This window comes from Trachurus trachurus (assembly GCF_905171665.1).
Source record: "Trachurus trachurus genome assembly, chromosome: 24".
NCBI classification, from domain to species: Eukaryota; Metazoa; Chordata; class Actinopteri; order Carangiformes; family Carangidae; genus Trachurus; species Trachurus trachurus.
Genome location: NC_139910.1, coordinates 21,163,344 through 21,190,710, shown reverse-complemented (window position 1 = coordinate 21,190,710; position 27,367 = coordinate 21,163,344). Strand labels below are relative to the sequence as shown.

General features: G+C 42.1%; 1 protein-coding gene across 2 annotated transcripts in view; it reads left to right on the top strand.

Moving 5' to 3' along the window:
* Nucleotides 1-2,537: 2,537 nt before the first annotated feature.
* Nucleotides 2,538-27,367, top strand: part of nkain2 (sodium/potassium transporting ATPase interacting 2) — a gene marked incomplete at both ends in the record, with an annotated part of 85,643 nt that continues 60,813 nt past the window's right edge. For both annotated transcript variants that reach the window (XM_084000455.1, XM_084000454.1), the window contains one exon: nt 2,538-2,591. In XM_084000455.1, coding sequence (XP_083856581.1) covers nt 2,538-2,591 — 54 coding nt within the window. The remainder of the gene's footprint in view (nt 2,592-27,367) is intronic.

Genomic DNA, 27,367 nt, shown 5'->3' with positions numbered 1-27,367 from the left:
ATATTTAGCCTATTTTTTGCTTTGATAGGCTAAATATGCATTAATAAAACATAAGAATGATGAATAAAATAGGCTTTCTGCATCCCCACATAGGAACTGAAGGCCTATAAATTCTAACAAACAGCATTCCTCTGTCAAAATATTCCCATTCTCTCTCATATCCGCTTGGACCCACTCACGAATTAGACACAATGACCGACAAATGTATGTAGGGCCTTCTCATTAAACTGAAGAAAATGTTTGCAAAACATGCTGGCTCACTGAGCATCAGAGGTGGTATGCACATTAAAACACGGATCCATCCGTTCCAATGATTTATTTTTTGTGGATAACAAGTGATTACATAAAGTGGATGATATTTTACTTAAATAGTAATGGAAAAGCCTAGGCTATCGTTTTCAAGCTCAAAGGAGAATAAGAATATAGCCGAATAAATGGAGGTTAACTACTTACAGTAGGAGTAGGGGGAGCATACATCAGTACGCCTACTTAGTTAATGCACCCACCATGGAGCTAAACTAAGCTAGCCTACGGTTCTAAGGTAAAACTCAGGTAAGCCTATTGTCTTTGTTGGGAATATTTTAGAGGGAAAAAAGATAAGTCAAAGGTTAAAGGACTTGTGTGTGCATAGCTATAAATATATAGTCCAAGTCTTGTGATTTTAGCCACTCAGTCAGCCTGTTTCCGTTTTATTTTGTACACATATATGCCCATGAAAAGTCCTCCAAAAGCCTTCAACACAAGGCAAAAGTTAGCAGTTATGTTCGTTGAATTGAATTAGCAGATAAGACACCTAGCTAGCAGCTTGCCATTGACATTGTTTTCCAAAAGAGGCTACTGCTGACACCTGTCACTCAAACAGCCACACGTCAATTAGCCTATGCATTAAAGGCCTTAAATGTACACAGGTAAGTTAAATATAAAATTTGTGGCACTTACCGAGTCACTTTGATTTCAGTTCTTACGAGTAGACTGTAGACGACACTACTGTTGTGGTTTTACAGAATTCCCGGGTTGGGAAGAGGCTTTAATTTTGGAAATCAAAACCGGAAGTACTGTGTTGTTGCCCGGTATTTGACTTGACAGATGGCAGGCGAGAGACGCTCCTCTCGGCTGTCTCTCTCTCGGTCCGTTGGTCCATCCCGGTTCCCATTGTCTCTCCTTTTCACTCCTTGAAGACAAGCCCGAGACGACCAAACTAAACTTAGCCCGTATTCCGTCCATTACCGCCCTTTGTTCGTTACATTTTACAGACTTACCTCGACCTGTCGTCTCACCCCGTCCCCCGTCTCTTCGAAACGTGGACATGCTTTTCTGTGTTTTTGCCTCTTTTCTGAACACTGTGGAGGTTTATTCACCGCACCGGAGGAGGCGGTGAGTGAGCGGTGTAACGGCGGACAAAACGGCGGCTGTGTGTTAGTGGAGCTTGATGGGAAGACGAGCCGGAGGAAGAGGACTTATACCCGAGCACAGACACCAGAAATCAGCTTCCAGTGGCTGTTGACATATCGCAACATCCTAGCAACGATCCTTGGACTCACCATTTTCCAACAGGGATAAACATCAAGGGAACATTTTAAAAAAGAAAGAAAGAAGAAAACTAAGAGGCTGGATTTCGGGATAGAAAGGTTGTGTTTGTGTGACGGTGTGGATGGAGAGCAGAGGATGCTGCCGCTACGAGCCCGTGACTTCCCCTGAGAGGAGAGGAGCAGCTCTGTGAGGAGGCAGGGACCACTTTCACTTGTTTTCTCCACCCTCAAACAAATTAGGCTGCTTCACTCAGATACATCCAAGCGGCGCATAATCGGATTATTAAACGAGAGGTTGTCTAATCTGGAGAATACATCTCCTATCTCCCGATCTGGCCATCCCTCTTTGCTGTTTTCTCCAGCCTTCCAACTAAGTAGCTGCTGAACAGGACCGTGTCAGAGTCAGAGATGCTACTCATCAAGGCTATTGCCCACCGGACTTTCTAGTCCAGCAGGTGAGGAGTGGACATGTGGACTACATCACTGTAACCTTTGTTTGAGACATCAGTACAGTCCTAAAACAAGGTAGTTGTGCTTAAATCAGTGTTTTCCATTTAATCCAAATGCACTACACCACCTGATGTATTGAACTGTTAAACTGCCTTCAGTTGCAGAGGCTCGGAGAGGGTTTGCTTCCAGGACGGAGCTCAGCGGACACACCGAGGACTATTTGTGGACTTGAATCATCCCTAAGGCCCACCTTCCATCTTTGATCCCTGACCCCCTGTGTGTTGGAAATCTAAGGGACCACATTTCAGGCTCTTAACCTGTCAGCAGCTCCTCCATTTGAATGAAGTAGTAGCCTTTCATTCCCTCCTGAGCTGCAGAGAGTACAGGGGCTGTGCTCTGTTCTCTGAGGCCAGGCAGCGAGCGCCTCTACCTGGGCTGCCAGCCAGCCAGACGGCCCTCGGGGGGGCTTTTTTGGATTTTGAAGGGCCAGCTGGAGATTTGGGAGTTACCCAGAGATTCTTCACCACGTGGACCACAGGAGAGACAGAGGAGGACACCATGGGGTGCTGTAGTGGCAGATGTACCTTGGCCTTCATCTGTGGCATGCAGCTGGTAAGTGTTAAGATTGTTATTGATCCTGCAAGAGAGTGGCTGAATGGGAGGATCAGGTTTTTTTTTCTTTCTTCAAAATCTTGTAATAATTCAACAAAAACAACAAACACATTGGGGCACCAGCAAAGACACACATTTAATAGACACAAAAGAGTGATGATGGATAGATGGCGGGAATAGGATTGATGATTGAGAGGTCAGATTTCAGAAGTTAATAAGCGTGTAAAAGGTCATGATACAAGGTTGGATCTGGGTAGAGGGACAGATTGAGGAATAGGAGGACTGACTGGATGAATGGCTGCTGGTAGAAGCTCTAAGACTGTACTAAGTCCTGATGGATAGACGGAGGCAGGGAGTGATAAATGGGGACGCTGGAGAAAAAGGAGGCATGTATGGATGGATGGCAGATAGATAGATGTATATGGAGCAGGTGAGTGTGATTTATGGAGGAAAATGTATGGATTAGGGGACTAGGAGGAAAAGAGGTGATTAAAACCTCATGGTATCAGCTGCTGCCGTTCGCTCTCTGTGGCTGTCTCTTTGTATCTCTCTTTCTTCCCATTACCATCTGTGTCAATGGAAACTGGTGCCAGGCGAGACAACGGGGAGGGAGGGATGGGTAGGTGGGTGCATGCGTGCATGTATGAGAGGTTGTGTGAGAAGCAAGACATGTTATTTCACTAGTTCACTAGCCTTGTAAATTCTTGATACTAAAAGAAAAATCCTCCTGAAAACACCAACAATTACGTGAGGCGCCAACGCTACATTGGTGGCTCCCTTTTTGTTTCCTACAGAAAAATGGCCCAATGTAGGTAATCTGCTGTCGCTTCAATAAATTTCAAGGAGCGCTGTAGTACAGTGGATTTTATTAGTGCAGAATTTTTCATCTGAAACATTTTTCCTCAGTGTTCAACAATGTTATAGAAAGAAATCCATCACAGTAAAAAGCGAATAGAAACTTGAAGCAGCTGTAGTCATTTTGCCGAGGGCAGGTGGAAGAAGCTACGAACACAACAGTGACATATGGCCTTGTATAGCTGATATCCAAACATGCTGGCAATCAGTTGCCTGCAGCAACATTTGCATCCATTTAGAATCATGCTATCCGTCATAGTGCACATGTAAGTCCAATATTTTAGTCTCTTTTTAGTTTAGTTTTGATTTTCACCAACTTGTTTTGAAAAATGTTGGGCTCTTCAGCTGCTAAATGCTCCAGAATGCTCTCGCTGGTCTCTGACTTGTTGGTGTGTGGTGCAGGTAACACAGTGAATTTATCCCAACCTCTTTGCTGTCGGTAGGTGAAAACAACACTGATGAGAGATCACAGACTAAGCTCAGTAGAATTGTTGGGTGATAAATACCATCAAGGTTGTGACTTGAGTTTGTTTTGACACATCAAAAAAAGAACAACAACAACAAAAAACAAAAAAACATCCCTCCAAAAGAAGGGGTGCATAAGGCTGACGCTAACTAGCTTATAATGTCCTAATCTTTAAACCATATAGTAAATACAGCACCTCTACGTTTACAAACATGCATACATGCCATCTACACACATTTACATGCATATACACATACATGTACATACTCAGCAAATACCAAACAAAATACTAGAAATTCAGCATTTGTCCCATAAGTCATGATTACATACCTTCACGTCTATATCTCTCCAGAATGATGTTTTAAATGATTTTTACTTTCTTTGATCTCATCAGGTAGCCTAACTTATTCCACAGCTTCACCCCATTGACTTTGAGAAACATCTTTCACATTAAACTCACTAATGTGACTAAATAATTCATATAAAAGTATTAATTAGTGCAGCTTTGATAAACCATAATACAGCGGACTCAGAAGACATTTTGACTTGCACTGTTCCTCAGCTGTAAAAAGGTGGTTGCTTGCTGTAACTGGTGTGATCATCACCGGGCTTTCCATCTTGGCTAGCCTATGCGTAGAACTTAAAGGGGACATATTATGGAAATATCACTTTTTGAAGGCTCTTTATTTGGGTGTCTGTCTTGCCTTTCATCCCCAAAATGTGAAAATTGACAAAAAAAATCTGTAATTTTCAGGCTCCCTAGGTTGAATTCCATGTGGTTTTACGAGCTGTTCCCTCGGTTGTGATGTAACATTTGCATTTAAAGGGACATGCACTGAAACCAGCCATTCTGAATAGGGCTGTTTTGAGAGGATGAAAATAGCTGTGATGTTTGATCCTTGGGGTATTTTGACCAAAGCATGTCACAGACATGTCTTTAGGACACCTGGAAACTATTTTAATTTTTGGGAAAGGGGCACAATATGTCTCCTTTAAGGTGCATTATCACTGTACATGGTATCAGTGAGACTGACAGCCAGAGCACAGCAATAAGTCCAGGCAGGACTCTCTGGGGACCGCCCTGGGAAATGAAGGAAATAACTGCCTCAAGTAGAGGCAGAGGGGAGAGGTTTAGGAAAAGTGGTGTCAGTCTTTTCAAAATGTAGCCTATACTCTTATTTTTTTTTAGGGTGGAGTTCTTCTGAAAGTGTGCATTGAACCTGAAGACGTATGTGACACTATATTTGTGTAGGCACATGAGCAGAAGTGATTGTGCTGTGCTTTCTCAACTCATGGAGTCATGTACAGTAAGCGTGTTCAAACTTAAGACCTATTGTCATGTTGAACAGGGCACTGTAGCTGACATAATGCCCTATGTGTGTCGGCATCCGTGTGTGTGTGTTTGTATTCAGTACAAAAGATACGCAAGAACGACCTAATTTACCGTAGGATATTAATGTGAATGACCCTTTTTGTGCGAGTGTGTGGTTGTCGAGGGCCCGTTGCTGTCCGCGATTTTCTTCAGAGAAGGGACAATGGCCGTGTAAGTCAACGTGTCTACAGTAGAATGCCACTGAGACTGCCACATGTGCTGTACATGCATCAAACACACCATTGTGCTGTAAATCGGGATGATGTGCGTTTCCATAGTGAAATAGGGGGAGTGTTTCTGTGTGTGTGTGTGCGTGCGCGCTTGTGAATGAGATGCTGTCACAGTGATAGTCATTGTGTCTAATGCGGTGGAACTAATGCTATGCCATAGTCAACAACATGTTTTGCTCTGCTAACTGTTGTAATAGCTAAGCCGGCTGATACCACCACTAGCTGAGCTGCAGGTCTGAACCCACTGTATGTCTTACTGTTTGGCTACGCACAGTTAGCTCGGTTACAGTTGAGACCATTCAGATGCAAGACGCCTGATGGCGGAATGCTTGTCTTTACATAACAAAGAATAAATTCTCCATTCTCTAAGGAGGCTGCGATGCTGTGGTTACTCACAGGAAACCACATAGCCCACAGTCCTCATTGTTGAAAGCTACTTGACCACAAATTAAAAGACAGCCCCCCGCCCCCATAGGGCTGAACCATATGGACAGAAAAACATTTATGCTAGATATCTCGATATCAATACGATACATGACTATGGCTTCAGGGAAAACTAAGCATTCTTCAATCAATAAATAAATAAATAAATAAAGCCACATAATAATACCAAAGGATGTGGAAAATGCAGTTTTATTGAACAGAACAGACCAATCACTCAGTCAGTGATTGGTCTGCTGCAGCTCTGCTGTGACTTACAGTCTCACAGTCTTCCTCAAAAGGCAACATAATAACAATGTATGCAAATGCTCATCAGAACTGCCAAACTGGGGAGCATACATCAGTCCGACTGCCCAAAAGTCCGACGGCTCATTTCCCCCGACTACCCATTCTACAGTGTTAAGGTTAGGTTTAGGGTAAGGTTAAGGGTTTGTGCATTTATTTTGAAAGAACAGCTGGAGAGAGAACAACACCCAGCAAAGGTACTGCCGGGTGGAATCAAACCCAGGGTCGCTGGCTTCTCAGCGTATTTAATTGGTGATTCAACCGAGCATTTCAGTGACGGTGAGCGTAACAGTAACAGTCACGTGTTACCGTTACCATAGCGATGAGCTAACATGTCCTTTTTTGTTTATAGTTTTCTCTCCTGCAGCTTCACATTCTCACTCCACGCTGTTCTGGCCGAACGGGGGAAACTCCATCGTCAATATTGTTGCCTTTGCAATATTAATATCTTGCATGTTTATCTAGATATAGATTTGATAACGATATATTGTTCAGCCCTACCCCCCGCCCCCCACCCCCTCGTCTGAACTGTTTTTTGCCATATGTGAGCTTCCACCTAATAGTTGACCTTGCAGAGTGGGAAACAATGCTGGCCAGCGTGCCTTATGTAGTGGAACTGATATCTTATGTAACTCTTAACAGCTGTTTTTCTCTTGGTTCATTAGCTGGGTTAATTGGCGAGATAGTTGATGTCACCATAGCTGAGTAGAGATCAATAATCCAGGTTGGAGATATGTCTGCTTCACAGCTGACGTCACCTTGTGCCAAGTCCTATCACTGAACCCCAGTGAGTTTGTAATCCTGGGTAGCTTTAATGTGTTGTATTAGTTGGTGAATCAGTTTTCCTTCAAGGACACCAGTCGATTTAAAATAATTGTTTTCTACTTTCCTGCAGTGGCTATTAGTGTTGATTAACTTCAGAGACTTCAACATTTGTTTTTTGTTTTTTTTGGGCCTTGCCCTTTGGAAATATCAGTTTCTAAATCTTCTTTATTCGTCGGTTGTTTTCAATTTAACAGTGATGAAGAAGATGAGACATGTGCATGTAGAGTGTGTGTCATAGTGCAGTGAGCGAGTGAGAGAGAGATGATAAAGTTGGATGCTACAGAACAGAGCAAAGCGAACGGATCATAGCACATCAGATGCTGTTTTTACCAACACCTTTGTACACACACGCACACACACACACACACACACACATATGCCGCTGGTGACTCACTTAGCGTAGCGATGGTTGTGGTCCTTGTTGCTATATCAGTTCACACACCCACCAGCTGCTGTGACAAAGATGATGACTAAATCATCCAATGGCGTGATAGGTAATGGGACGCCAACTGGTGGCCTCGCTCCATTGGCTGGTTCAGAGGAGTCTGTGCAGACGGTTGGTGGGTGTTAATGTTGATGAAACGTTAATTATGTTGTTGGTGTGGAAGCTAATTGAATGAAAGTGTACGGCGCTGAATTATAGTCTTGTAATTCATTGCAGTGCACAGTGAGCATGAGATGATGATTCCTGGTGCGAGAGAATAATGGATCCTTTAAAGGGATAGTTCACTCAGAATTAAAATTTCACTCTATCTACCCACCCTCATGTCGACTAAGGGCTGGGAGAAGTTTCAGAGTCCTCCGTGCCTTCTCTGATTTACAGGGGGGTTGGCGCAGCACTGTATGTCCATATGACGGTAGCAAATGGGGCTCACTTTTCTTCGTCCAAAAAGACACACCAAAAAACATCCAAATACAGATACTGCTTGTCTGTAATGTCCCTCTTGTATTGAAGCCCCAACATAAGAAATTGTTCCGAAAAAAAAAAAAAGTCTATGTTTTAAGCTTGTTTGTCAAATCTTGCGCGATTTGCACTGATACCCAGTTCACGTCTCAGCAAATCGCGCGAGATTCCGGCAGAGCAACACTGGGAGCTTCTGCTACAAACAAGCTTAAAACATAGACTTATTTAATTTTTTTCGGAACGATTTCTCATGTTGGGGCTTCAATACAAGAGGGACATTACAGACGAGCACTATGGAGGTATTTGGATGTTTTTTGGTGTGTCTTTTTGGACGAAGAAAAGTGAGCCCCATTCGCAACCGTCATATGGACATGCAGTGCTGCACGGAGCCCCGATGTAACTCAGAGAAGGCACGGAGGACTCTGAAACTTCTCCCAACCCTTAGTCGACATGAAGGTGAATAGATAATGAGTGAAATTTCAATTTTGAGTGAACTATCCCTTTAAAGAAGACATGAAAGGTGGAGATGTAAAAATCATTGTGGTATCAAAAACAAATCAGAATCACCAAAATTGTTGCACAAGTACCCGAGACAAAGACATACAGTACAACAAGGTGGGACATGCATATGTGCCATGGACTATCTGAGACACAGTGTGTGTGTGTGTGTGTGTGTGTGTGTGTGTGTGTGTGTGTGTGTGTGCTAGTACATTCCTGTGACATTTCCACCACTGAATGACATAATGAATAATTTACAGTGTGGGAGCTGCAACATTAATGCGGAAATAGTTACTCGGCATGCGCTGCCTGATTGCAAAAACAGTGTTTGTCTTATTGGCAAAACATCAATTTCCACAACTTGAAAAGAAAATAGAAAACACTTAGTGGTGACATTTGTTTTAATATTTTCTGCCGAATTACTTAACAAACTGGCACAAATTGTCCATCTGAATTCAGATGGTGCTATTTTGCACAAAGGTCCTCGCTTTCAGTCAGATTCTCTCGCTCCGCTCCCCCGTTTCGTTTTATTAGCAATGTTCACTCTGGAGTTGTGTTGCAGTGCGCGTCCACCTCACACTGTGGGTTTTTCAGCGTTTTGAAACAAATCCACTGTGAGAGTACTTTGAGTTGAAAGCGAATGTAGCCCCTGCACTCTGGCAACAAACATAATCTTCAGACCTCCTTCCTCATCGCCACAACTCTGAGATAAAAAGGCTTTCCTATCCTTTATGTACAGCGCTGCTTTCAACAAGGGCCACACACAATCCCAGCTGCAAGTCTATAGATTTTCCGTCACTCTTTCTGTTTTTGCAGTCTCTAATTTGTCAGTCTCTCTCCCCCCGGTCTCTGTCTTTTTATATATGCCCTCTCTCTCTCCTTCTATGTCTCTTTGGCCTTTTTTCATTTCTTTATCGGCCTCCATCTCCTCTCTCTCTGTCTGTCTTTGCTTGGAGGAATGCAGCCGTCACCGTGGCCGCTGACTTGACTGGCAGTTCAGTGCGCTCAATAGAGTCTGTGCACAAAACAAGCTTTTCACCTACTGGTCCTATAGAGGTAGGTCCATTGTGCCAAGCAAGTCTGACATAAGACCTCGGACCTTGTAGATCAGTGCAAGCTGCATTTATCTCCAGGTTGTCCATGGTGAATAAGAGGGATTGTACTGTTGTGAATTTAGCAGTCAGTAAGATTCAGTGTCATTAATTGAAAGATGCTGTTTTTTGTAGATAATGTAGTAAGGAGACACAGGGCACTAAAAACTGGGAAAAAGTATATTCCTGCTTTGTTACTGTAATAGTAGCCTGATGAATCTTCTTCATTGTGAGTTCACATTTTTACAGTTTTGACTGTGATTTCTTTTTGAAGCCGCCGTTTTGTTAAACCGCAGCCTCTGCCAAGGAGACAAGTCTTTACAGAACCGATTTTCATGGCACTTGATGGAGGAATGAAGCAGGGACCAAAGAAGAACCCATTAAGTCGTTGTGTAGATTTGGATCATTTACTCTGAAGTAGAATTCTTTCCTCAGAAGTCTGGTGTGTGTTTGATTTTGGCCTTGTGGCAGGTCTACACTCTACTTACTGTTGATATCTGTCAAGAGTTGTCGAAATTATGCCTCAAAGTTTATGTTGATGGAAAAGCACACAAAAGGAGGTTTTGCATTTGGCAGCTAAAATCAAGACTACATCTGTATCTTCATACTGTATCTGCAGCTGTACCAAGTTAGTTTAAAGGGATAGTTCAGTATTTTTGAAGTGGGGTTGTATGAGGTATAAATGACTCCTCAGTATAATATCTGCAGTAGACAGCTCTCTGCTGTCCTCCAGTTAGCAGCACATCGTGCTGGACAGAGATACAGGAGATAAACGGCTGTGAATGGACCCACACTAACAGTGTATTTTCACTGTCTCATTTCAAAATTGTGTGCACGCTACACTTTTTTTTTTTTTTTTTTTTTTTACGGTGCATCAGCTGGAAAAAAAAAAGAAAAGTAGTTTATCTGGAACTAGCCAACTCAGTATTCCTCCTCGCAGGCTGCACGACGCGCTGTACCACAATCTATAGTTCTGGTTGATGAGCCAGAGAAAATCTGGTCATTGTTCCTGCAATGCAAGGTAGATCTTCAACAACCCTCACAGTGGTCACAGTCTTTAATGTTCTTATTCATATGACTATGCTACATTTAAACAAGAGGAGGATTTTAAGATGAGCAATAAATGTTTCACAAACTGAACAGTATCAAATGCAGGTTTGTCTGCAGTAAGCTCCTGAACACTCTTAACCTGTGACCTCGCCTCAATGATAAACTTAGCAGTGTATCATCATGTGGGGTCACAGGTTGGTGTATCATTAGTATACTGAAAGAAAACTGAATTCATCAGCTAAAGAAGTCCATTAAAAAGTGTCTCCAACCTTGACTGTTCAAACTCAGCCAATACATTAAGATTTGGAACATGACCAATATTTGAAATGAAAAATGTCTATAAAATGTGTAGTTATTTATGTTGAAGGACTGAGCAAAAGGCTGCTAGAGCCTCCCAGTCAGGATGCTCAGCTGTTGCTGCCCAATGACCACGTGCATCACAAAGCATCAGGAGGAGACTGAGCTTCTCTCCCATGACCCTTCACCAATTGATCCCTGAAACTTCAGCAACGGAAGTGTGGCGTTGTCTAGGTGTGTCAGCTCCTCCTCTTAGCTCCCGGTATCATATTTAAGTCAATTAGTCATTAATGCGGCTGAAAGTAACAGACCCTCCCCCTGTCTGTGCTCCATTAGCATCTGTTATTCAATATGTTTTGTCACTCAGAGATTTCCTTACATTAGCTGTTTCTTATAGGCTGTGGAGTCAGGGAAGGTTCCACAGCGGTGGCGGTATAGCTGTGAGAGGCACAGCGTCGCTTTCAGCTAACAACAGCACGCTGAAATGTCACAACGACGATGCTAAAAGTCAGTGAATCACCAGAGATGTTACGGCTCTGATGTGGGGGAAATGAATCTGAGTTTCAGTAAAATTTCATCACAATCTGTTTGCTCACAAATGTCCAAATATTTCACAGGTTTATAACCAGGAGGTGATCTGCGTCATTAGGATTCATCGCCTTGGAATCACAAACGTCTGGTCAAAATTTAGTGCCAATCTGTAAAAATTGTTATGTTTAGTATTTTAGTCCACACCAACGCAGGGCACCAGCCCAATACCGCCTTCATTGGTTTTCTGTCGTAATAACTTGTGCAGCCATGACATCTAAAAGAAGAAATGTTGTCTCTCCTTTTTGCCCTGTGAACTAGATGTTCGTAGATTGGGTTCTTCTCTGTCACATGTAACTTTTTCTATAGACGTCCTTGGCCAGATTGAATTGTAAGCAGAACCTAAAGGAGGACACATATTCTCTTGTGATGCAGGATATTTACTTAATAAATGTTCCTGTTTGGTGCAAAGTTGAAGAACTTTTTAGATCTATTCCCACATGACTGCTTCACCACTAGAAGGCTCTCTGCAAAATCACTGCTCTACTTTTTCTTTTTTCTTTTGGGCTTCCTCATAAACTGCAATGTTCCACCCTAGTTGTTTTTATTGTAAAAACAACATGGTTTTTTTTTTTTCTCCCAGTTGAGATTGTTGCTAGTCTTGTAAAAAGCATTCAGCGGCTCTCAGAAAGGGTGCAAAACCATGATACTGTATCAACTCACACTGTCATCATAAAACAGTCTGTGCAACTGTGGAAAAGTGGAATCAGTAAAAAATGAAATCTTTTTATTCGAGTTGGAAAAGCTGACTCAATCTATATTCCTCCAGAGCTTAGTGGCGGCTTTAAATCGAACCCGTACACAGTTGGATTATTTGTTCTATAGTCTCAGTGATGCTTACACACATAGTGTGAAATCACATCCACTGTTGAGACCACCGCTTTTAATTCTGTGTTGAACAAACACTGGAATGTAGCACACAATGTTATCTAGCAGCAAATATTGCTATCACTGAATAATGTGAATGCAATACTTAATTAGTTTTATAAGACAATGTTTTGTCATTATTACATTTTTTTATCATACAAAAGACATCAAACTTCAACACAAACAAATCAACCATACTGTATTAAGCAAAAATACACAGAATATAAACAAAATATGCACATGTAAATATACATACCCACACAAATCCCAGGCCATAAACAGAAAAACACCCCAAATCTCCCAGACCTGTTCATGTCGCACCCTGCCCTCACCCTATGTCAGCTGGGATTGGCTCCAGCACCCCCATGACGAGGGGTGTAACGATACATCGATCTACATACAACAATTCAATGGCCAACCAGTCATTGACATTAATACATATTATCATTTGTTTGGCGTGCTTTTATTTTGAAATCCCTGCTGTCCTAGTCTGCTCGTAGCAAGCAGCCAGAAAAAAGTCAAATATTTTCTGCCCTCTCAGGAATAAATGAGCGGTGTAGAAGTATTTTGAATTTGCCAGAAGATGCTTCAACAAGTAGTGTGCTGTGTGTGAGCAATGCCACTTGAGCTATGAGTATCACTCTGCAGTTTCATATTTCACTCACAAAGGCGTATAAAAATATTTAGTTTGAGAACCTAAATCAGAGAAAGGTTCACACTTAAATCCTGCTTTAAAGGAACTTAATGGTTCAGTTTTCTTTTATAGAACGTAAAAATTGCAAAGCTCAATAAACTAGAATGTGGCTTTTTTTGTTTACAAAGGAAATGTTATTCTAAAAAAATATGTTTTTATTGTTTTTCATATTTTCAGCTAAGGAATTAAAATGTAAAATAATATGTAGTTGCTGAATGATATCAGTGGAAGTGATTGTGTTAAGTCAGATGATGTCGTCTCATATTGATCACTGATCCCTAAATTGAAGCAAATTGAAATCGTATCATGGCAGACTGTCATACTGGCAAACATCAAATCATTGTCCATTAAATTGATATAATATCATATCATGATGAAACTCGTGATTTCCCTTGACCCTGTATCGTGACACTGATGATTCTTGTGTGGAGTCTTGTAGCAAACTACAGTAAAGGCTCGGCCAATGACAGTGTCTAACTACCTTTGGATGGCTGAGGAGCTAAAACAGTTTTTAGTTACAAATATGACAACACTCATTTGTCATGGAATAGTGCTGCTGAGTCATGTGTCTTCATTTTGGCCATTATAGAATAAAAGTGAATTAGCTACAGCTGATTTAAAGCTCGATGTTTTTCATTGCTCTTTGTAAATGTGGAAAGATCTGAGTGAATAGGAGGAACATGCACCCTGGGAGTTTTAGTTAACAACTCGCGTCATGTTTTTACATACACACACTTGTACACTTTAACCTCTGTTATCACACAGCCATATGCTTTCTAATGTAATGGTATCTCTCTTGTAGCGATGAGTCAACTGGAAGAGATTTGTGTGTCCTGATGTGAGTCACCTCTTATTGTGTGTGGAAATAATGAATGCCTGAAATCTCAAGTCATTAGTGCCCACGGTCAACCATGAGTCTGCATTTGTGTTGCATGAAGCTTCTCCTTTGCAGAAATGACAGTCATTTTATCTGTGATGCGAGACACAAGGAGACAGGGTATCAAGTATAAATAGCACTAGTTCTTGAGTTTGAGGAAAAACAACCAGACAATGAAAGAAATTGCACTTAATGTTTTGAATGTTTGAGCCTTTTTGAGTTTTTGTGTGAACGTTTTATTGATCCTAGAGTTTTAAAGTTATCTTCACTACTCCCCCAATACCTTTCATCTCAAACTGCATCTTTGAAAAGGCGCTGAATAAGATGCAGCCGCCGGTCACACTGCAGCAGACTTCATCGCAGCGATCTGGCGGCCGCTTTCAATCTTCCTGCATCATATTCCCCAGACCTGACCCCCCCATCTTTGAAAGTCAGCGCCGGTTTCGTGTCGACACTCGGCGGCGGCGTGAGAGAAAAGCGAGGTTGACGGCGGCACGCGGCAAAAGGTCACACCGTGTGGCCCCGCTGAGCCGCTAAGACGTGTTAGCGGCGGCGCTGGAAGGCTGACCTTGTGCGTGACCACCGCTGATGGATGAGCACCAGGTTGGTGTTTGGCCAAATACTGCCGCCTCGGTATTTGCAGACGAGCAGACAGGGGCGGTCTGACATGAAAGGTTGGACAGACGGACGCCGACAGACACTTTGTGTTTTTATTTCAATACACTTTGGGACTGTTGTGGCTCTCACTTTCCGTTTGCTCGCTGCCGTTTTCTTGTTATTTACCCCTCAAGGTGAAACGCTCCTCTATTGTTCTGTGAGAACTCATATCCTGTTGATGTAGTTGTTGCTATTGTTGTTGTTGCTGTGAATCCTGATATTCCGCCTGCGCAGTCGTTTTGATCTTATAACATCAAAGGAGCGCTTGGATTATAATGGCGAGCGACTGCAAAGCAATGCCTCAAGCTTCATTACAGATAATTATGAGATGGAGATATGACTCTTGTCAGATGAACACCTCCCTATCTGGAGAGAAAACAACTGTACTTCCAGAGTGACACTGATGTGTGGTTGAGTTGTTTTTTTGTTGGGGGGTTGGGGTGGACTTAGAAAGGAGTCTGAAGTTATCAACACTTTATATTTAGCTGATAAAGCAGGAGAAGTGGATTCTATTGTTCTCAGGTGGGAGTGGACCTAAAATTTCATTTAGTCGTTTTTCGTGCAGAAATAATTTTAATTTAACAATGTAAGCATCCTCCCATCAGTAGTAAACACGCTGCTGATTAAATATCATCTCAGAATGTGCATAAAGTTCATCGTATTGTCAAAGATTGGTTAGAAACTTGTACGTTTCTTTCATGTCTTGTGTTATTCTGTTCATCATCTATCTTGTCCTTGGTTTCTGCTGCTGCTCCACCATATTTCTCTCTGTCTGTATGATTGTTGCCCTTGTTGCCTTGTAATTTTTTCTCTCTCTCTCCGTGTCTCTCAATCTTTCTCTAAGGCTCACTCGCTCTTTTATTCTCTCTTTCGCTGCTCTGCACAGTCACTCCCGGGCCATTTGAGTTGCTCAGGGAGCTGTGAAGAGCCGTGAAAACGATGTCTGTGTGTCTTTGCGTTTGCATCCTGTTGGGAGCGCCTTTTTGTGTGTGTGTGTGCACGTGCAGGGACAGCGGAAAGTAGTGGAGTGTGTTAAGTCTTGCTGTAGAAGCCTTTTCGACTGGGATAAGGAGCCTAGGGAGGAAGGGAAGGAATGGATGGTTGGATGAATATATTCTTAGAGAATAGATGAATGTCTGTGTGCGGATCGATACTGGGATGGGGGGATCGAGATTTGGATGAATAAATGGAGAGAGGACTGGAGAAGATGAGTTGGGGAAACAGGGGAGGGGCAGATGATAACAAGAGAGGACGGATCGATGATGGATGGGTACCCAAGATGTATGGATGAACAGATGATAAATGGAGGAACGGCTCGTTTAACACTGCAAAGTTATCAGTAATGACCGTAGATGGCAGGCAGCGGAGAGGGCCAAATATGTTGGGTGTTGACTTTATGACAGTGAACAAATAATGTGTATATGCTGTACAGCAGGAGTTCTGGCTGACCTGCTAAGGATCAGTATAAGCCCATAAGTAAATAAATCCAACGCTCATTATGCAGCACAGAGACACTGTGATTTAGGCTGGGTCAGGGTGTTAAGGGTATGGTTTAGGTTATGTAAATTGACTTAAAGTTTGCTTAAAAGAGTCTCATATTAATGTGGATGAATCTACATTACCCACACTTGTTAACGGATCAATTTTCGATAAATATATAGTTTTGTCTTTATACGTGGTTATTTTGATTATTATTTAATGGTCGACTCGTCCAGCATTTCCTAGTTTTGGTTTACCAGACGCTGCCCGACGGGTCATGGGAATAAGCTGCCGGATCGCTAGTTGGCATCGTTTATAGTCGGAACTACGACGGTATCTGATCGTCTTCCAACCCACGACTTTGGTTCTTGATTAATGAAAACATTCTTGGCAAATGTTTTCGCCTTCATCCGTCTTGGGCCGGACCAAGAATTTCACTGTGCGCGCGCGGAGGCTCATGGGAAATGTAGTGTGAAAACACTTCGCTTTCCGAAAGTCCTTGTAGTCCCTTTAAGGCCCTCCCTAGGGGTGGGCAATATGGCCAAATTATTGTATCATGATTTTCACAATTTGATCACAATTTTTTACATTGATTGTAACTATTGGTTATTGACTATTACAAGTTACTAAACAGTGCAACCCAACTGTTTCCCCATAGCCTTAAAATAAAATAAAACTACAATGGAGCATTTAGGTCAAAGAACCTTTCTGAATGGATTTTAATCAGTTTGCGTGGTTCTGCCAACATGTGCCAAGTACAATGGACATTTCACAAAAACACTGCTAATATAGAGTAAGTAAGATGAGTCCTTATTGTCTCCCTTGGGAGAAATTCATTTTGGACAGACCAGAGACTCCAGGCGTCACAAATACATAACCAATCAACATCTAGGAATACAACAACACCTGCTCGGCACCACCATATCACCTCCCCAAAGCCCAATTATTGCACAATGCCCTACGTGAACATATGCAGTAGACTTTAATGTTATAATTATATGTTTCATCGTCTTTAATTTTTTTTTTGAAATAGTGCATAATATTGGTGTTGATAGTAAGACAATGCAATTATTACAATAGAAAGGGGCAGGTAAAAGAAGTTTTTCTTCATCCTGCTCCTTTTCATTTATGGTGACTATGTGTACATTATGTAAATATGTGCAACCATGTGAAGTATGTAGCCTAAGTAAACCATTATTGGTAAAAATCAAAATGAAAATGAAAGTACACTCACTTTTGCTCAACTCAAAAATTTCCAGTGTATTTAAAAGGGAAGAGAAAAAAATGAAATGAAAATGAATTCCAGTAACAAGTCAAATAAAATTTAATCTGAAAGAATAATCTAATAATTCAAAATAACTTTATCCATTGAAAACAATGAGCTCACGTTCAGACCCGTTCATTGAGAGACCAGCTGCAGGCTACCAGCAACAGCAGCATGGGCGCCACACTGCCCATAAATCGGGGCATTCTGCCTCTAAAATTGACAGTGCAAGTAAATTTACCATCTACTTGTGCATGTGCAACCAGTACATTGGCTTTTTTTTTAACACTGGAGAAACATGGAAAGGGTGAATCAAAGAATCTGTAATCTGTCATTACAGGTGTCAGGCCAACGTGTGTGAGGATGAATGAAAATAAAATGTGACTATTTGCTTTGCAAGTGAATTTACAGTGTGCTCCCATAAATTTTCTGCTTGCGCTCCTGAGATATTGAGTCAGGGGCCACTGTGCTCCAAGTACAAAACATTAGTCAGGAGCCCTGCAGGTCAGAGCCGTTAACTAATGAACCATTAATCATTACGTTTGCTTTTGTGCTTTTGTGAATTAACTGACCCATTGATAGAAGACAACCATCGTTCATGTGAAGAGCGGTAGATCTTGCACAGACAAAAAAAAAAAAAGATCACTCACTCCTCAAACAGGTGGAGAATGAGAAATCTGCAGCACTACCACAGTAGTTCACTATGATTGGTTGATCCCCGTGTCTCTAGGGCGGGCATGAGACCGCCATCGCCCTCCCCTTGTCCTTCCACACAGCTACACCCTCTAACACAATGTGTGGACCTAAAAGTTGTTACCATGGGGACTATAGGCAACACATGCATGCTGATTGCTATGTGTCTCCTCATCAAATCTCCTCATTGACTGTATTCTTATCTTCTAGACCCCACTGGCCCTAATCTCCATCATACAAGCTCCACACCGTGGGTTTGACATTGTCGCAATATGAGATTTTATTAGAAAACATTACAATGGAATGGGTATATTTCTGTAGGAACTGGTTATTGAAAATCACATTTGCTGTTTTTTCGTCCATTGAGCTGTGTCCTCTTCATTATCTGATATCTCTCCAGACAGAGCCTGTGAATAGAACGGGAGGAAGACTTTCGCTGAGTCACAGACTTGTACAATAAATAATTTGATAGGAAATTCTGTAATGGTAGGACTGTAATGAATTGGAGAGTAAGTTAGGATTTGTTTCTCTTGTAATCATGGTGTTATATCTTTAAAACGATTGGCTGAATGGGAGAGAGGAGGTACAGCTGGATCAAAACTGAATAGAGGGGAAAGAAGAGAGAAACAGAGCTGATTGATTAACAAGCTTCACCTCATTTTCCCCTTTTGTTGTAGAGCGTTGTAGTGATTTTCCAGAGACACTCGTGTTAAACACTTCATCAGTGATAGTACTTAAATAATCCAAGACAAGATAGCTATGCCACTGGAAATATCCCGCTGATGCCTCCGGCTTTTTCTTTTGTTCACATGATTCTCTCATCTGGCTCATCTCAGAAGTCTCTCATTTGATATTGAGCATTTCCTTTGCAGTCAGAAAGAGACACAGCTGTAAGAGCAGGCCAGGACCAAATGATATGGTACGGAAAAGTTACGACCCAATATGTTGTGTGACCTTTATTGATTTATCTACTAAAGATTTACCGCCACTCGGTCAATACAGCCTCCTTCTCAGGTTCAGAGGGTTCGATTCGATTCACACAAGGATCAGAGATCTAATGTTGAACCTTGACTCCATTTAACTCCTTGAAGTCTAATTGTGGGCACTAGAGTTTCTGTCTCTGCCTCTGCTAATGAAGTATTCATCGTTTCAAACATCAAAACACTTTCAAAATATCTTTGACACCGAGTGCATCCAGTGCTGATGAGCAGAGTTTACACTGCTTTAAGGCAACTGGAGGAAATCTTCAGCCCACTGTCGCACTGAGAAACCAGATTTCCGAATAAATCAGAGGAGACCTTTGACACACACTAAGTCATATCTGTCTCCTACATTATCTTCTCACGTCAAGCAAGTGTATGAGTCTTAGTTATTTTTGGCTCAACTTTGAGCATCAGCATGTTTTGCCAACAAGGTAGTGAAGCTCCACGCCTAATCTAATAATAAATACCCAGCTCACTGGCTCTTTTTTACTGCAATTCCTTTGAAAATAATTATTCTAGCTCAAAAAGTTACAATCATGACTTCTGCAATAATTGGCAAGATAATTTAGAAACAGATCTACTGAACACTGCAGTTTCCCTCATACTGAGGCAGCAAACTGCAGGATAAGATCATCTAAAACATCTGCAGATCAGGGAATTGGACATGGACCCTCTATTTTCATAAGCTGCAGTGAGAAGAAGTTTTATAGTTCATAAAAGAGCTGTTAGATTCCGCACAAAAAGAGCTAGGTACATTTAAACTACCTATTTATTTGGATGATTTTTCCATATACTTCATAAAATCCCTCCTAAATGACAGAAAAGGTGATCCCAACTTCCAAACTTGTTTGATATATCTATGTTACATGTTTCTGGGCCAGAGTACGTCAAAAACTGCTGCTCAAACCTCAGAACATCTGGCTCACAGTCTGCTCAAGTTTTTACAAACAAACTTGTCATAATGAGGCCAAAAAGACCCTCAAGTGGGACTATAGAATAAATTATAAATGCAAAGACAGTTTGCGTCCAACACATTTGGTCTGCCGGCACAGGGAATGGCTTACACATAGTGGTGGTTACAGGAATATCCACAGAGAGACATGTGGGCTTTTCATTGTTACATACAGAAGCTTTTTTTTCAGCAAAAACAGCAATTTTCTTTTACTCTCCACAGTTTTTCCTTCACACTTTTATGAAGGATAAGAATCCAATTTCCTCCCGTGTGCCCTTCACCCACAGCCTGGTCATCATCCTCTCCATTTAAACCATTCTCCTCCATTGTCTGCTCCGTCCTTCCTCTGTTCAGTGTAATAGGTTGCGTTTCAAGCAATACAAGTAAATAATTTGCTCGCTTAAACAGGAACGATTCAACACCACCGGGATAACACTTATTATTTTCCTCCTTACCTGAGAGCTTTAGGATACTGCTCTCAGATGTGCTGTGAATAAATCAAGAAGCAGCAGGTGATTAGTTTTGTTCATTATCTTAGTTCATCATACAGACGGAAGCAGTCTATATAGTGGATAATCATATTTAATATCAACAGTTCGTGAAGTCTTGAGTCTTGACGGACAGACAACCCAAAAACCGCAAACTATGTAAGCCTCTGAGTATGAAAACTAACAGCACAAAAGTGTGTTTTGACAGGAGAGTTCTCTTCTTGATGGGTCATATTTTCTCTGCTGCCTGCCAAGGTCTCCTTTTGTGTCTCCAAAAGCTGTCATTATTTTTGATCTATAAATATATTGGGTATTTGTTTTCTTGTCCCTCTCTCTCTTAAACACACACATGCACACTAATGAATGTAATGCCATGCACTACTTCCAGGCGTGTACACATTGACATAAAGATGCAGCCTTCCTGTTTTTGGCTCTGAAGTCTTGCAAAAATGAATCTGGAGAATCCTCTTCTCCTTACATGGTCCCTGAAGGCAGCACTGAAGAAGAGTTTTGTTTCAGTTTTGAATCCCTTTAAGGGCTGGTGAAAATATTGGTTGATGTGAGAGCAGAAAGAGCTCCACATTACACTTTCATCTTCACCTGTAATCCTTTTCCCTCCACTTCCTCCCTCTTCAATGCCCTCCTCTCCTCTCCTCTCCTCTCCTCTCCTCTCCTCTCCTCTCCTCTCCTCTCCTCTCCTCTCCTCTCCTCTCCTCTCCTCCCCTCCCCTCTCCTCTCCTCTCCTCTCCTCTCCTCTTCTCTCCTCTCCTCTCCTCTCCTCCTCCACCTCATCCTCTCCTCCTCCACCTTGTCCTCTCCTCCTCTTTCCTCCTCTCCTCCACCTCATCCTCTCCTCTCCTCTCCTCCTCTTTCCTCCTCCACCCCATCCTCTCCTCTCCTCCTCCACCTCATCCTCTCCTCTCCTCTCCTCATGAATTGATTTTGTCTTATTACCTTACACACCTGCCCTCCGGTTTGGCTCCATTCTTATCTCCCTCTCTCACATAGACACACACATATACCAACCGCCAGCCCCTCTCCCTCTCTCATTCTCATGCATACACAACACAAACACACACAGACACCGTAATCAGATCCGGCAATCTCTTGTATTTTTGAATACAGCAGCTAAAGTGAGATATGGATGCAGTCTCAGCTTTCAGCTCGGCTCCGTATCAGCATATCAGCCTAACTGTGGTCACGTAGCACCAAAATAGAAGCACAGCATGTTTTTGGATGTAGGAGACGTGGTGGCAGCGTGTGTGTGTGTGTGTGTGTGTGTGTGTGTGTGTGTGTGTGTGTGTGTGTGTGTGTGTGTGTGTGTGTGTGTGTGTGTGTGTGTGTGTGTGTGTGTGTGTGTGTGTGTGTGTGTGTGTGTGTGTGTGTGTTCAGAGCAGCACTGTGCTCCAGTGGCCACCTGTATGATATCTGTACTAAAACTGGACACATTGATGGCAGCTGTAGGGTAAAAAATACCACAGATTGAATATATGACTATACTACGTATATATATTGAACCTGTGTGAGTCAGTGCGTCCTATAGATTTATATATCCCACTATATGATATATTTGAATATACCAATCCATTTATTGAATCAATGCACTCTTATGGCAAAACCACAGTTTTCAGCAGTTCGACACAAGTTGCAGATCTCATATCAGCTTTTTGTAAAACTCTAAACACACTTTCATTTGCTAAAGCACGTTGTGCACTGTGATGCATAATGTTAAATATAGAATGTAGAAGTTAAGTAAGGGATAATGTATAGTTCGGAGGTTGTTATGGAGAAATAAACCCTGGCAGGTTGTATGGAGGGGTTTCATACAACATGAAGGGGTTTATTTCTCCATGACAACCGACCAACTATACATTATCCGGCTTATTACACGGTTTACGAGTGAAATAATTAATTTGAAACATAATGTTGATCAAAATACGACTTTCATCGATTTAAAATTGCATCATTTAGACTAGAGAATCTGCAAGACAGGTCACGGCCGCTGTTTTGCTGAGCCTCCCGGTCGTGCATTTGAAGCCTTTGGTAATCAATCAGTGGATCGATGGATTATTACCATACACGTGTTACGTTGTGTGTATTGTGTGTAGTCGTATCTGTCATAAACAAGAGATTAACTTTACTGTTTATGGGGTGCGTTTGTGTCGCGGAGTCGCGGTGCCACCGAGAGGAGAGGAGAGCTGTGACACCGGGTCAGAGGCTCTGATCAGCAGGTTTGGTTTCCAGCAGCGATGTGGAAGGAGCCTCCATTCTCCCTGTAACAAGTTACTAGTCATTTATCTAACATCACTAATAGTCCGAAGCTGTTTAATGACGGTAAACATTAAACATAAGCTAAATATTCTGCATAGTCTCTTTTTTCTGTGCTGCGCTGATCAGAGCGGCGTCCCTAGTAACGGTCTGATATACTATTTCTTAAATAACGGACCGCAGAACGCAGCGCTGGACAAATCAGAGAGCAGCATTCAATAGAGCCGTGTAATAAACACAATTACAGCACAGGTGTGATCGCTTAGACACAACAACGAAAACCCGTTCACGCTATTTACTAATGAAGTGATGAAACCAACATTGCTTGAAGGTTGAAGTCTGAGTGAAACGATGTGTGTGTTGCGTTTTTGCAGTCTTGGTGTTTTTTATTTTGACCGACTTGGGAGTGATCTGAGAACAGTTTGATTTCGACCACAGATTAAAACTGTTTTGAGGTGTGTGTTTGGTTTTGCAAGACGGGAGGTTTGGTGACAGTGGTTTGACTATTAAGCAGTTTTTAGGGAAGCATGTGTTTTAGAAATTGTCAGAACACGTCGCTGCAGTGTTTGTATTTGATACTTTCTTTGGTATCATCTTCACTGAAGCCAATACGCCCCTAAGGATACAACACTCTTTTTAGCTCTAAGCTGCCTGAGCTGAGACTCAGTGTTCACGTCGTCCATATCACCAGCTGTGCTCTGATTTTCAGCCCTCCAACCTGTCAGAGTCACAAGAACAGCTCCCGGTACAGCTTTAAATTTAAATATTGTAATTCATCCCTATACATACAGGATATATTCCCCTCTCAGCATTTTTTTTTTTTTTACCAGTGTCTATAGTCAGTGACTCAGCATAGTGGATTTTCTTTTTAACCTTTGCTAGATGTTGCAGCTTTCTTAAACTTTCCCCACACTCGCGGCAACGTTTCCTTTAGAGGGGATGGAAGAGAGGTTGCTTATGTTCCTGCCTCTGGCAACAACTGTTGCTGTGCAGTCTGCAGGTAATTGCACATCCGAATTCTTAAAAACCACACCGTGTCCCTGCACTGTGTGTGTGTGGCTGTCTGTTTTATAATCGCCCCATCGGTGACATCGCCTACAGAAGCAGCCGCTCTTTGCCGTGTGACATTTAAAACCCATGCCATACTAGTTGAATCCATATCGTAGCGTGACACGTCTGCCTGTTTGCAGTAGTTATTAAGCTGCCCTCACTGAGGCAGCAAATTTGAAAATTGCAAATAAAACCGCACAGAAACACATAACCTGAACAAATATTAACACAAAGTGAGTCTCTCCTCTGGATCCCACATAATCATTCACAGAGTCTGATGAAAGCAAGCCAATATCATATCGCAATCTGGAGGCCTTTTGCAGTGCCGAGGACATGATTGATTGAAATAAAGGGAGACGATGCGTAATACCGACAGTGTCAGCTGTCCAATCCCCAGAAAGGATTTTATGATTGATGGCAGGCAGTAGCATTTAGAAGTCTCACACCTCTGCACTGCACTCTCAGCACTCACGGTGATTACATCTGAGAGGGTGTGTATGCGTGAGTGTGTGTCAGAGTTGATGTGTATGAGAGACACATGAACAAGGGGAACCGGATCCAGGGGTGTTTGCGTGTGTGTGTGTGTGTGTGTGTGAGTCTGCATGTGTGGGGTTGATTACGATGCCTACCTGCATGCGTTTGTGTGTGTGCATACGTGAGTGTATGTGTGTGTGTGTGTGTTAAGGTGAAGGTGCAGTCTGTCCACGTGTGATTGTGTCTGTGTGTTGCTGTGGAAACCTGAGTGCCTGTTGGTGTTAATATGGGACTGGAGCAGGGAGGGAGGCAGGCAGTGAAGGACAAGTGAGGAGGAGGCGGGAAGAGATAGACAGTAGGGCACTATAAAATCTGGTTTCATTTTTGGAAATTCCGTTTAAATTTTTTTGGAATTCAGTTTTTTACCTTTTACTCTTATTTTACAACAAAAATAGTTTGTCTTTAATGTTAAAATGTACACAAATTACTGTAAATAGAAATTACTTGAAAGTAATTGAGGTACCAAACGAACAACACTTTTCCTCCATACCTTAAGAACTAATACTGCACAATGCAACGTAACACTGCACTATAAGTACTTCAAGTACCAACAAAATATATGAGCTTTAAACTGGGGGGGGCGGCGCGAGGTTGTGCCACCCAGATTTGCTTCCCTCTGTGCAGTTTCCCCCAGACATACGTTCCGCTTCCACACGAAAACAGCATTTCAGTCAAATTATGTGAAATTCCGCGATATTCCACGTTAAAAATCTGTTCCGTTTCAATTGGCTGATTCCGCAATTCCATAATCGCAGAAATCATAGGGCCCTCTTGATGGCTATGGAGTCAGGGATAGAGGGATGCAAAGGAAGGAGAAGACAAATAGAGGTGCACCAGACAAAGTCCAAGGAAGAAATGTTTTGAGGATGGATGGACGGTGAAATAAAGCCACAGCAGCACAGCAAAGACAAGGTTGTGTGAAGGGGAGCGAGGGATGGTTAAAGACAGAAAGATGAAATTAGGAGGGGAAGGAAGGATTCGGAGGAGAGGGATGGAGAGAGCAGGAGTAATGTTTGAGCAGAGCTGTCGAAAGGTGGGTCACATGGATGGATGTTGAGAAAGGAGGGAAGGACACATTATGGTGTGGCTGAGGGGAATAAGAAGGTGATAGGGAGACAGGGAGGGGTGGGGGATGTGTTGATGGGCGGACAACAACACGAGATGTGTCACGAGCAAGTTGTGTAGTAGCCACTCGTTTTGACACGCACAAAAAGTGTGAAGATTATCTGCTGAAATGTGAAAACCTGATGGTTTTCAAGGTCTGGCTTCTGTGGATACATCACAATCTGGTTTTATTTTTACTGACTTGACAAACAATTAAATACATCATCAGGGGGGGCATTGTCAATGTCACAGTGACAATTATGTGACAACACTGGTTAAAGGAATAGTTCAACATTTTGGCAAATTACCCCGTTGCCATAATCCCTACAGTATAGCAGTAGGTTTGTTACCTTTAATTGTTGGTGCAAGCTATTTTTAGATCAGTGGGGCAGAGACGTGAGCTGCTCAGCTAAAGCTACGGAGGCATATGGTATTTCTGGCTTTCCCTCATCAAACTCATCAAATACACAATCCAACAACTTCAAAACACTCTTGTGGACAAGTTGTGACCTGCACATTCACCACACTATGAGATAATCATGGAACGTTACGAGACAGAGTTGTTTTTGAGGCAAATGCAAAGCTGGAACTACATCCCAGACACAGCTGCTGGGCGGAGTGATTTCAAAAGCGCAAATAGTTCCAAGTGTTCATGTGTTGTAATGTTAAATAATGTTACATTATTGTTACATAATATTTCGTGTGGCCAATGTGCAGGTCAATGTGCAGGTCACAACTTGTCCACCAGAGTGTTTTGGAGTTGTTGGATTGTGTATTTAGTTTGATGAGGGAAACGTGGCAATACCATGCAGCTCGCATCTCTGCCCCGCCGATCTAAAAACAGCTTGCACCTACAATTTAAGGTAATGAACCTACTCCTTATAGGGATTAGGCCAATTTGCCAAAATATTGAAATATCCCTTTAAGGTTTGGTTTTAATACGCAAAAACAACGCGGTTAGGTTTCAGTCCTTTGTCGTCGTCATGGTTACAGTAAACAGCGTAGATGAGGTTTTGGTACCTGCCCACAAAAGCCACTATGTGCATGAAAGTATTCACCCAGCAGCATCTCTAAAACTCACTTATTAATACATCAGGAACACTGACAAGTGTAAAAACAAGTTGCTGTTTTATTTTTTTTTACCAATCCAAGAAAGAGTTGTGCACTCAGCCCCAGATGATGGCTGCAGCCTCCTGTGGAACAGACAGATATAAGAGTCGGTTTAATCTTCTCATATAACTCTCGACAAGAAAGTGAATAGGCATATTTTCCAAAATGTCAAACCATTCCTTTGAACTTCCTCTGCAGTAGCCCTCTCTAATCACAGAAACCTCTGTGAAGAAGTGTAGCTGCTTTAGCTTTTAATCTAATGGCTCAGAGTGTCAACAGATGCTGCAGCAGAAGCACAATGGCCTGACACACACTTACTTACTTTGTTTCCCATAAGAACAGAGACAGGAATGTTATCATGGCTCAGCCAAAGAAGCCCAGAACTTATGAAACATGACAGGTCTCTGCCGACTTCCAAACAATGCTTATCCACCGACTGGTTATTCAGTTGGAGTCCTGTTTGATCCGGTTTCATTGAAGGTTAGTTCACACAACAGTATAGTTACTAAACTTACTTTATGTCAAACTTTTCTATTGCATGTTTAATAATTCACGGTTCAAATTGTCTTTTTGTAATGTCAGACTGGCATTGTTCTTGTGTGTCATCACTGCTGTCTCCTTGAATAATGACAGAGGCAAAATTACTGGTTTGTGTTTTTACAAACACGTTATTTTAGACCCTTTTATTATTATTATAATTAAAAATGCAGATGGTGACCCTCAAAGTGGCTGTGAATAATAAATCATCTGGAGGTGTGTGCGTGCCTGTGCACTAATTCGGTAAGTTTTATGCAAGTGTTTCTTTGTACTGGGACGCAGAGTTAGTGTTTATTAATGTGGTCATCTTGTGTTTG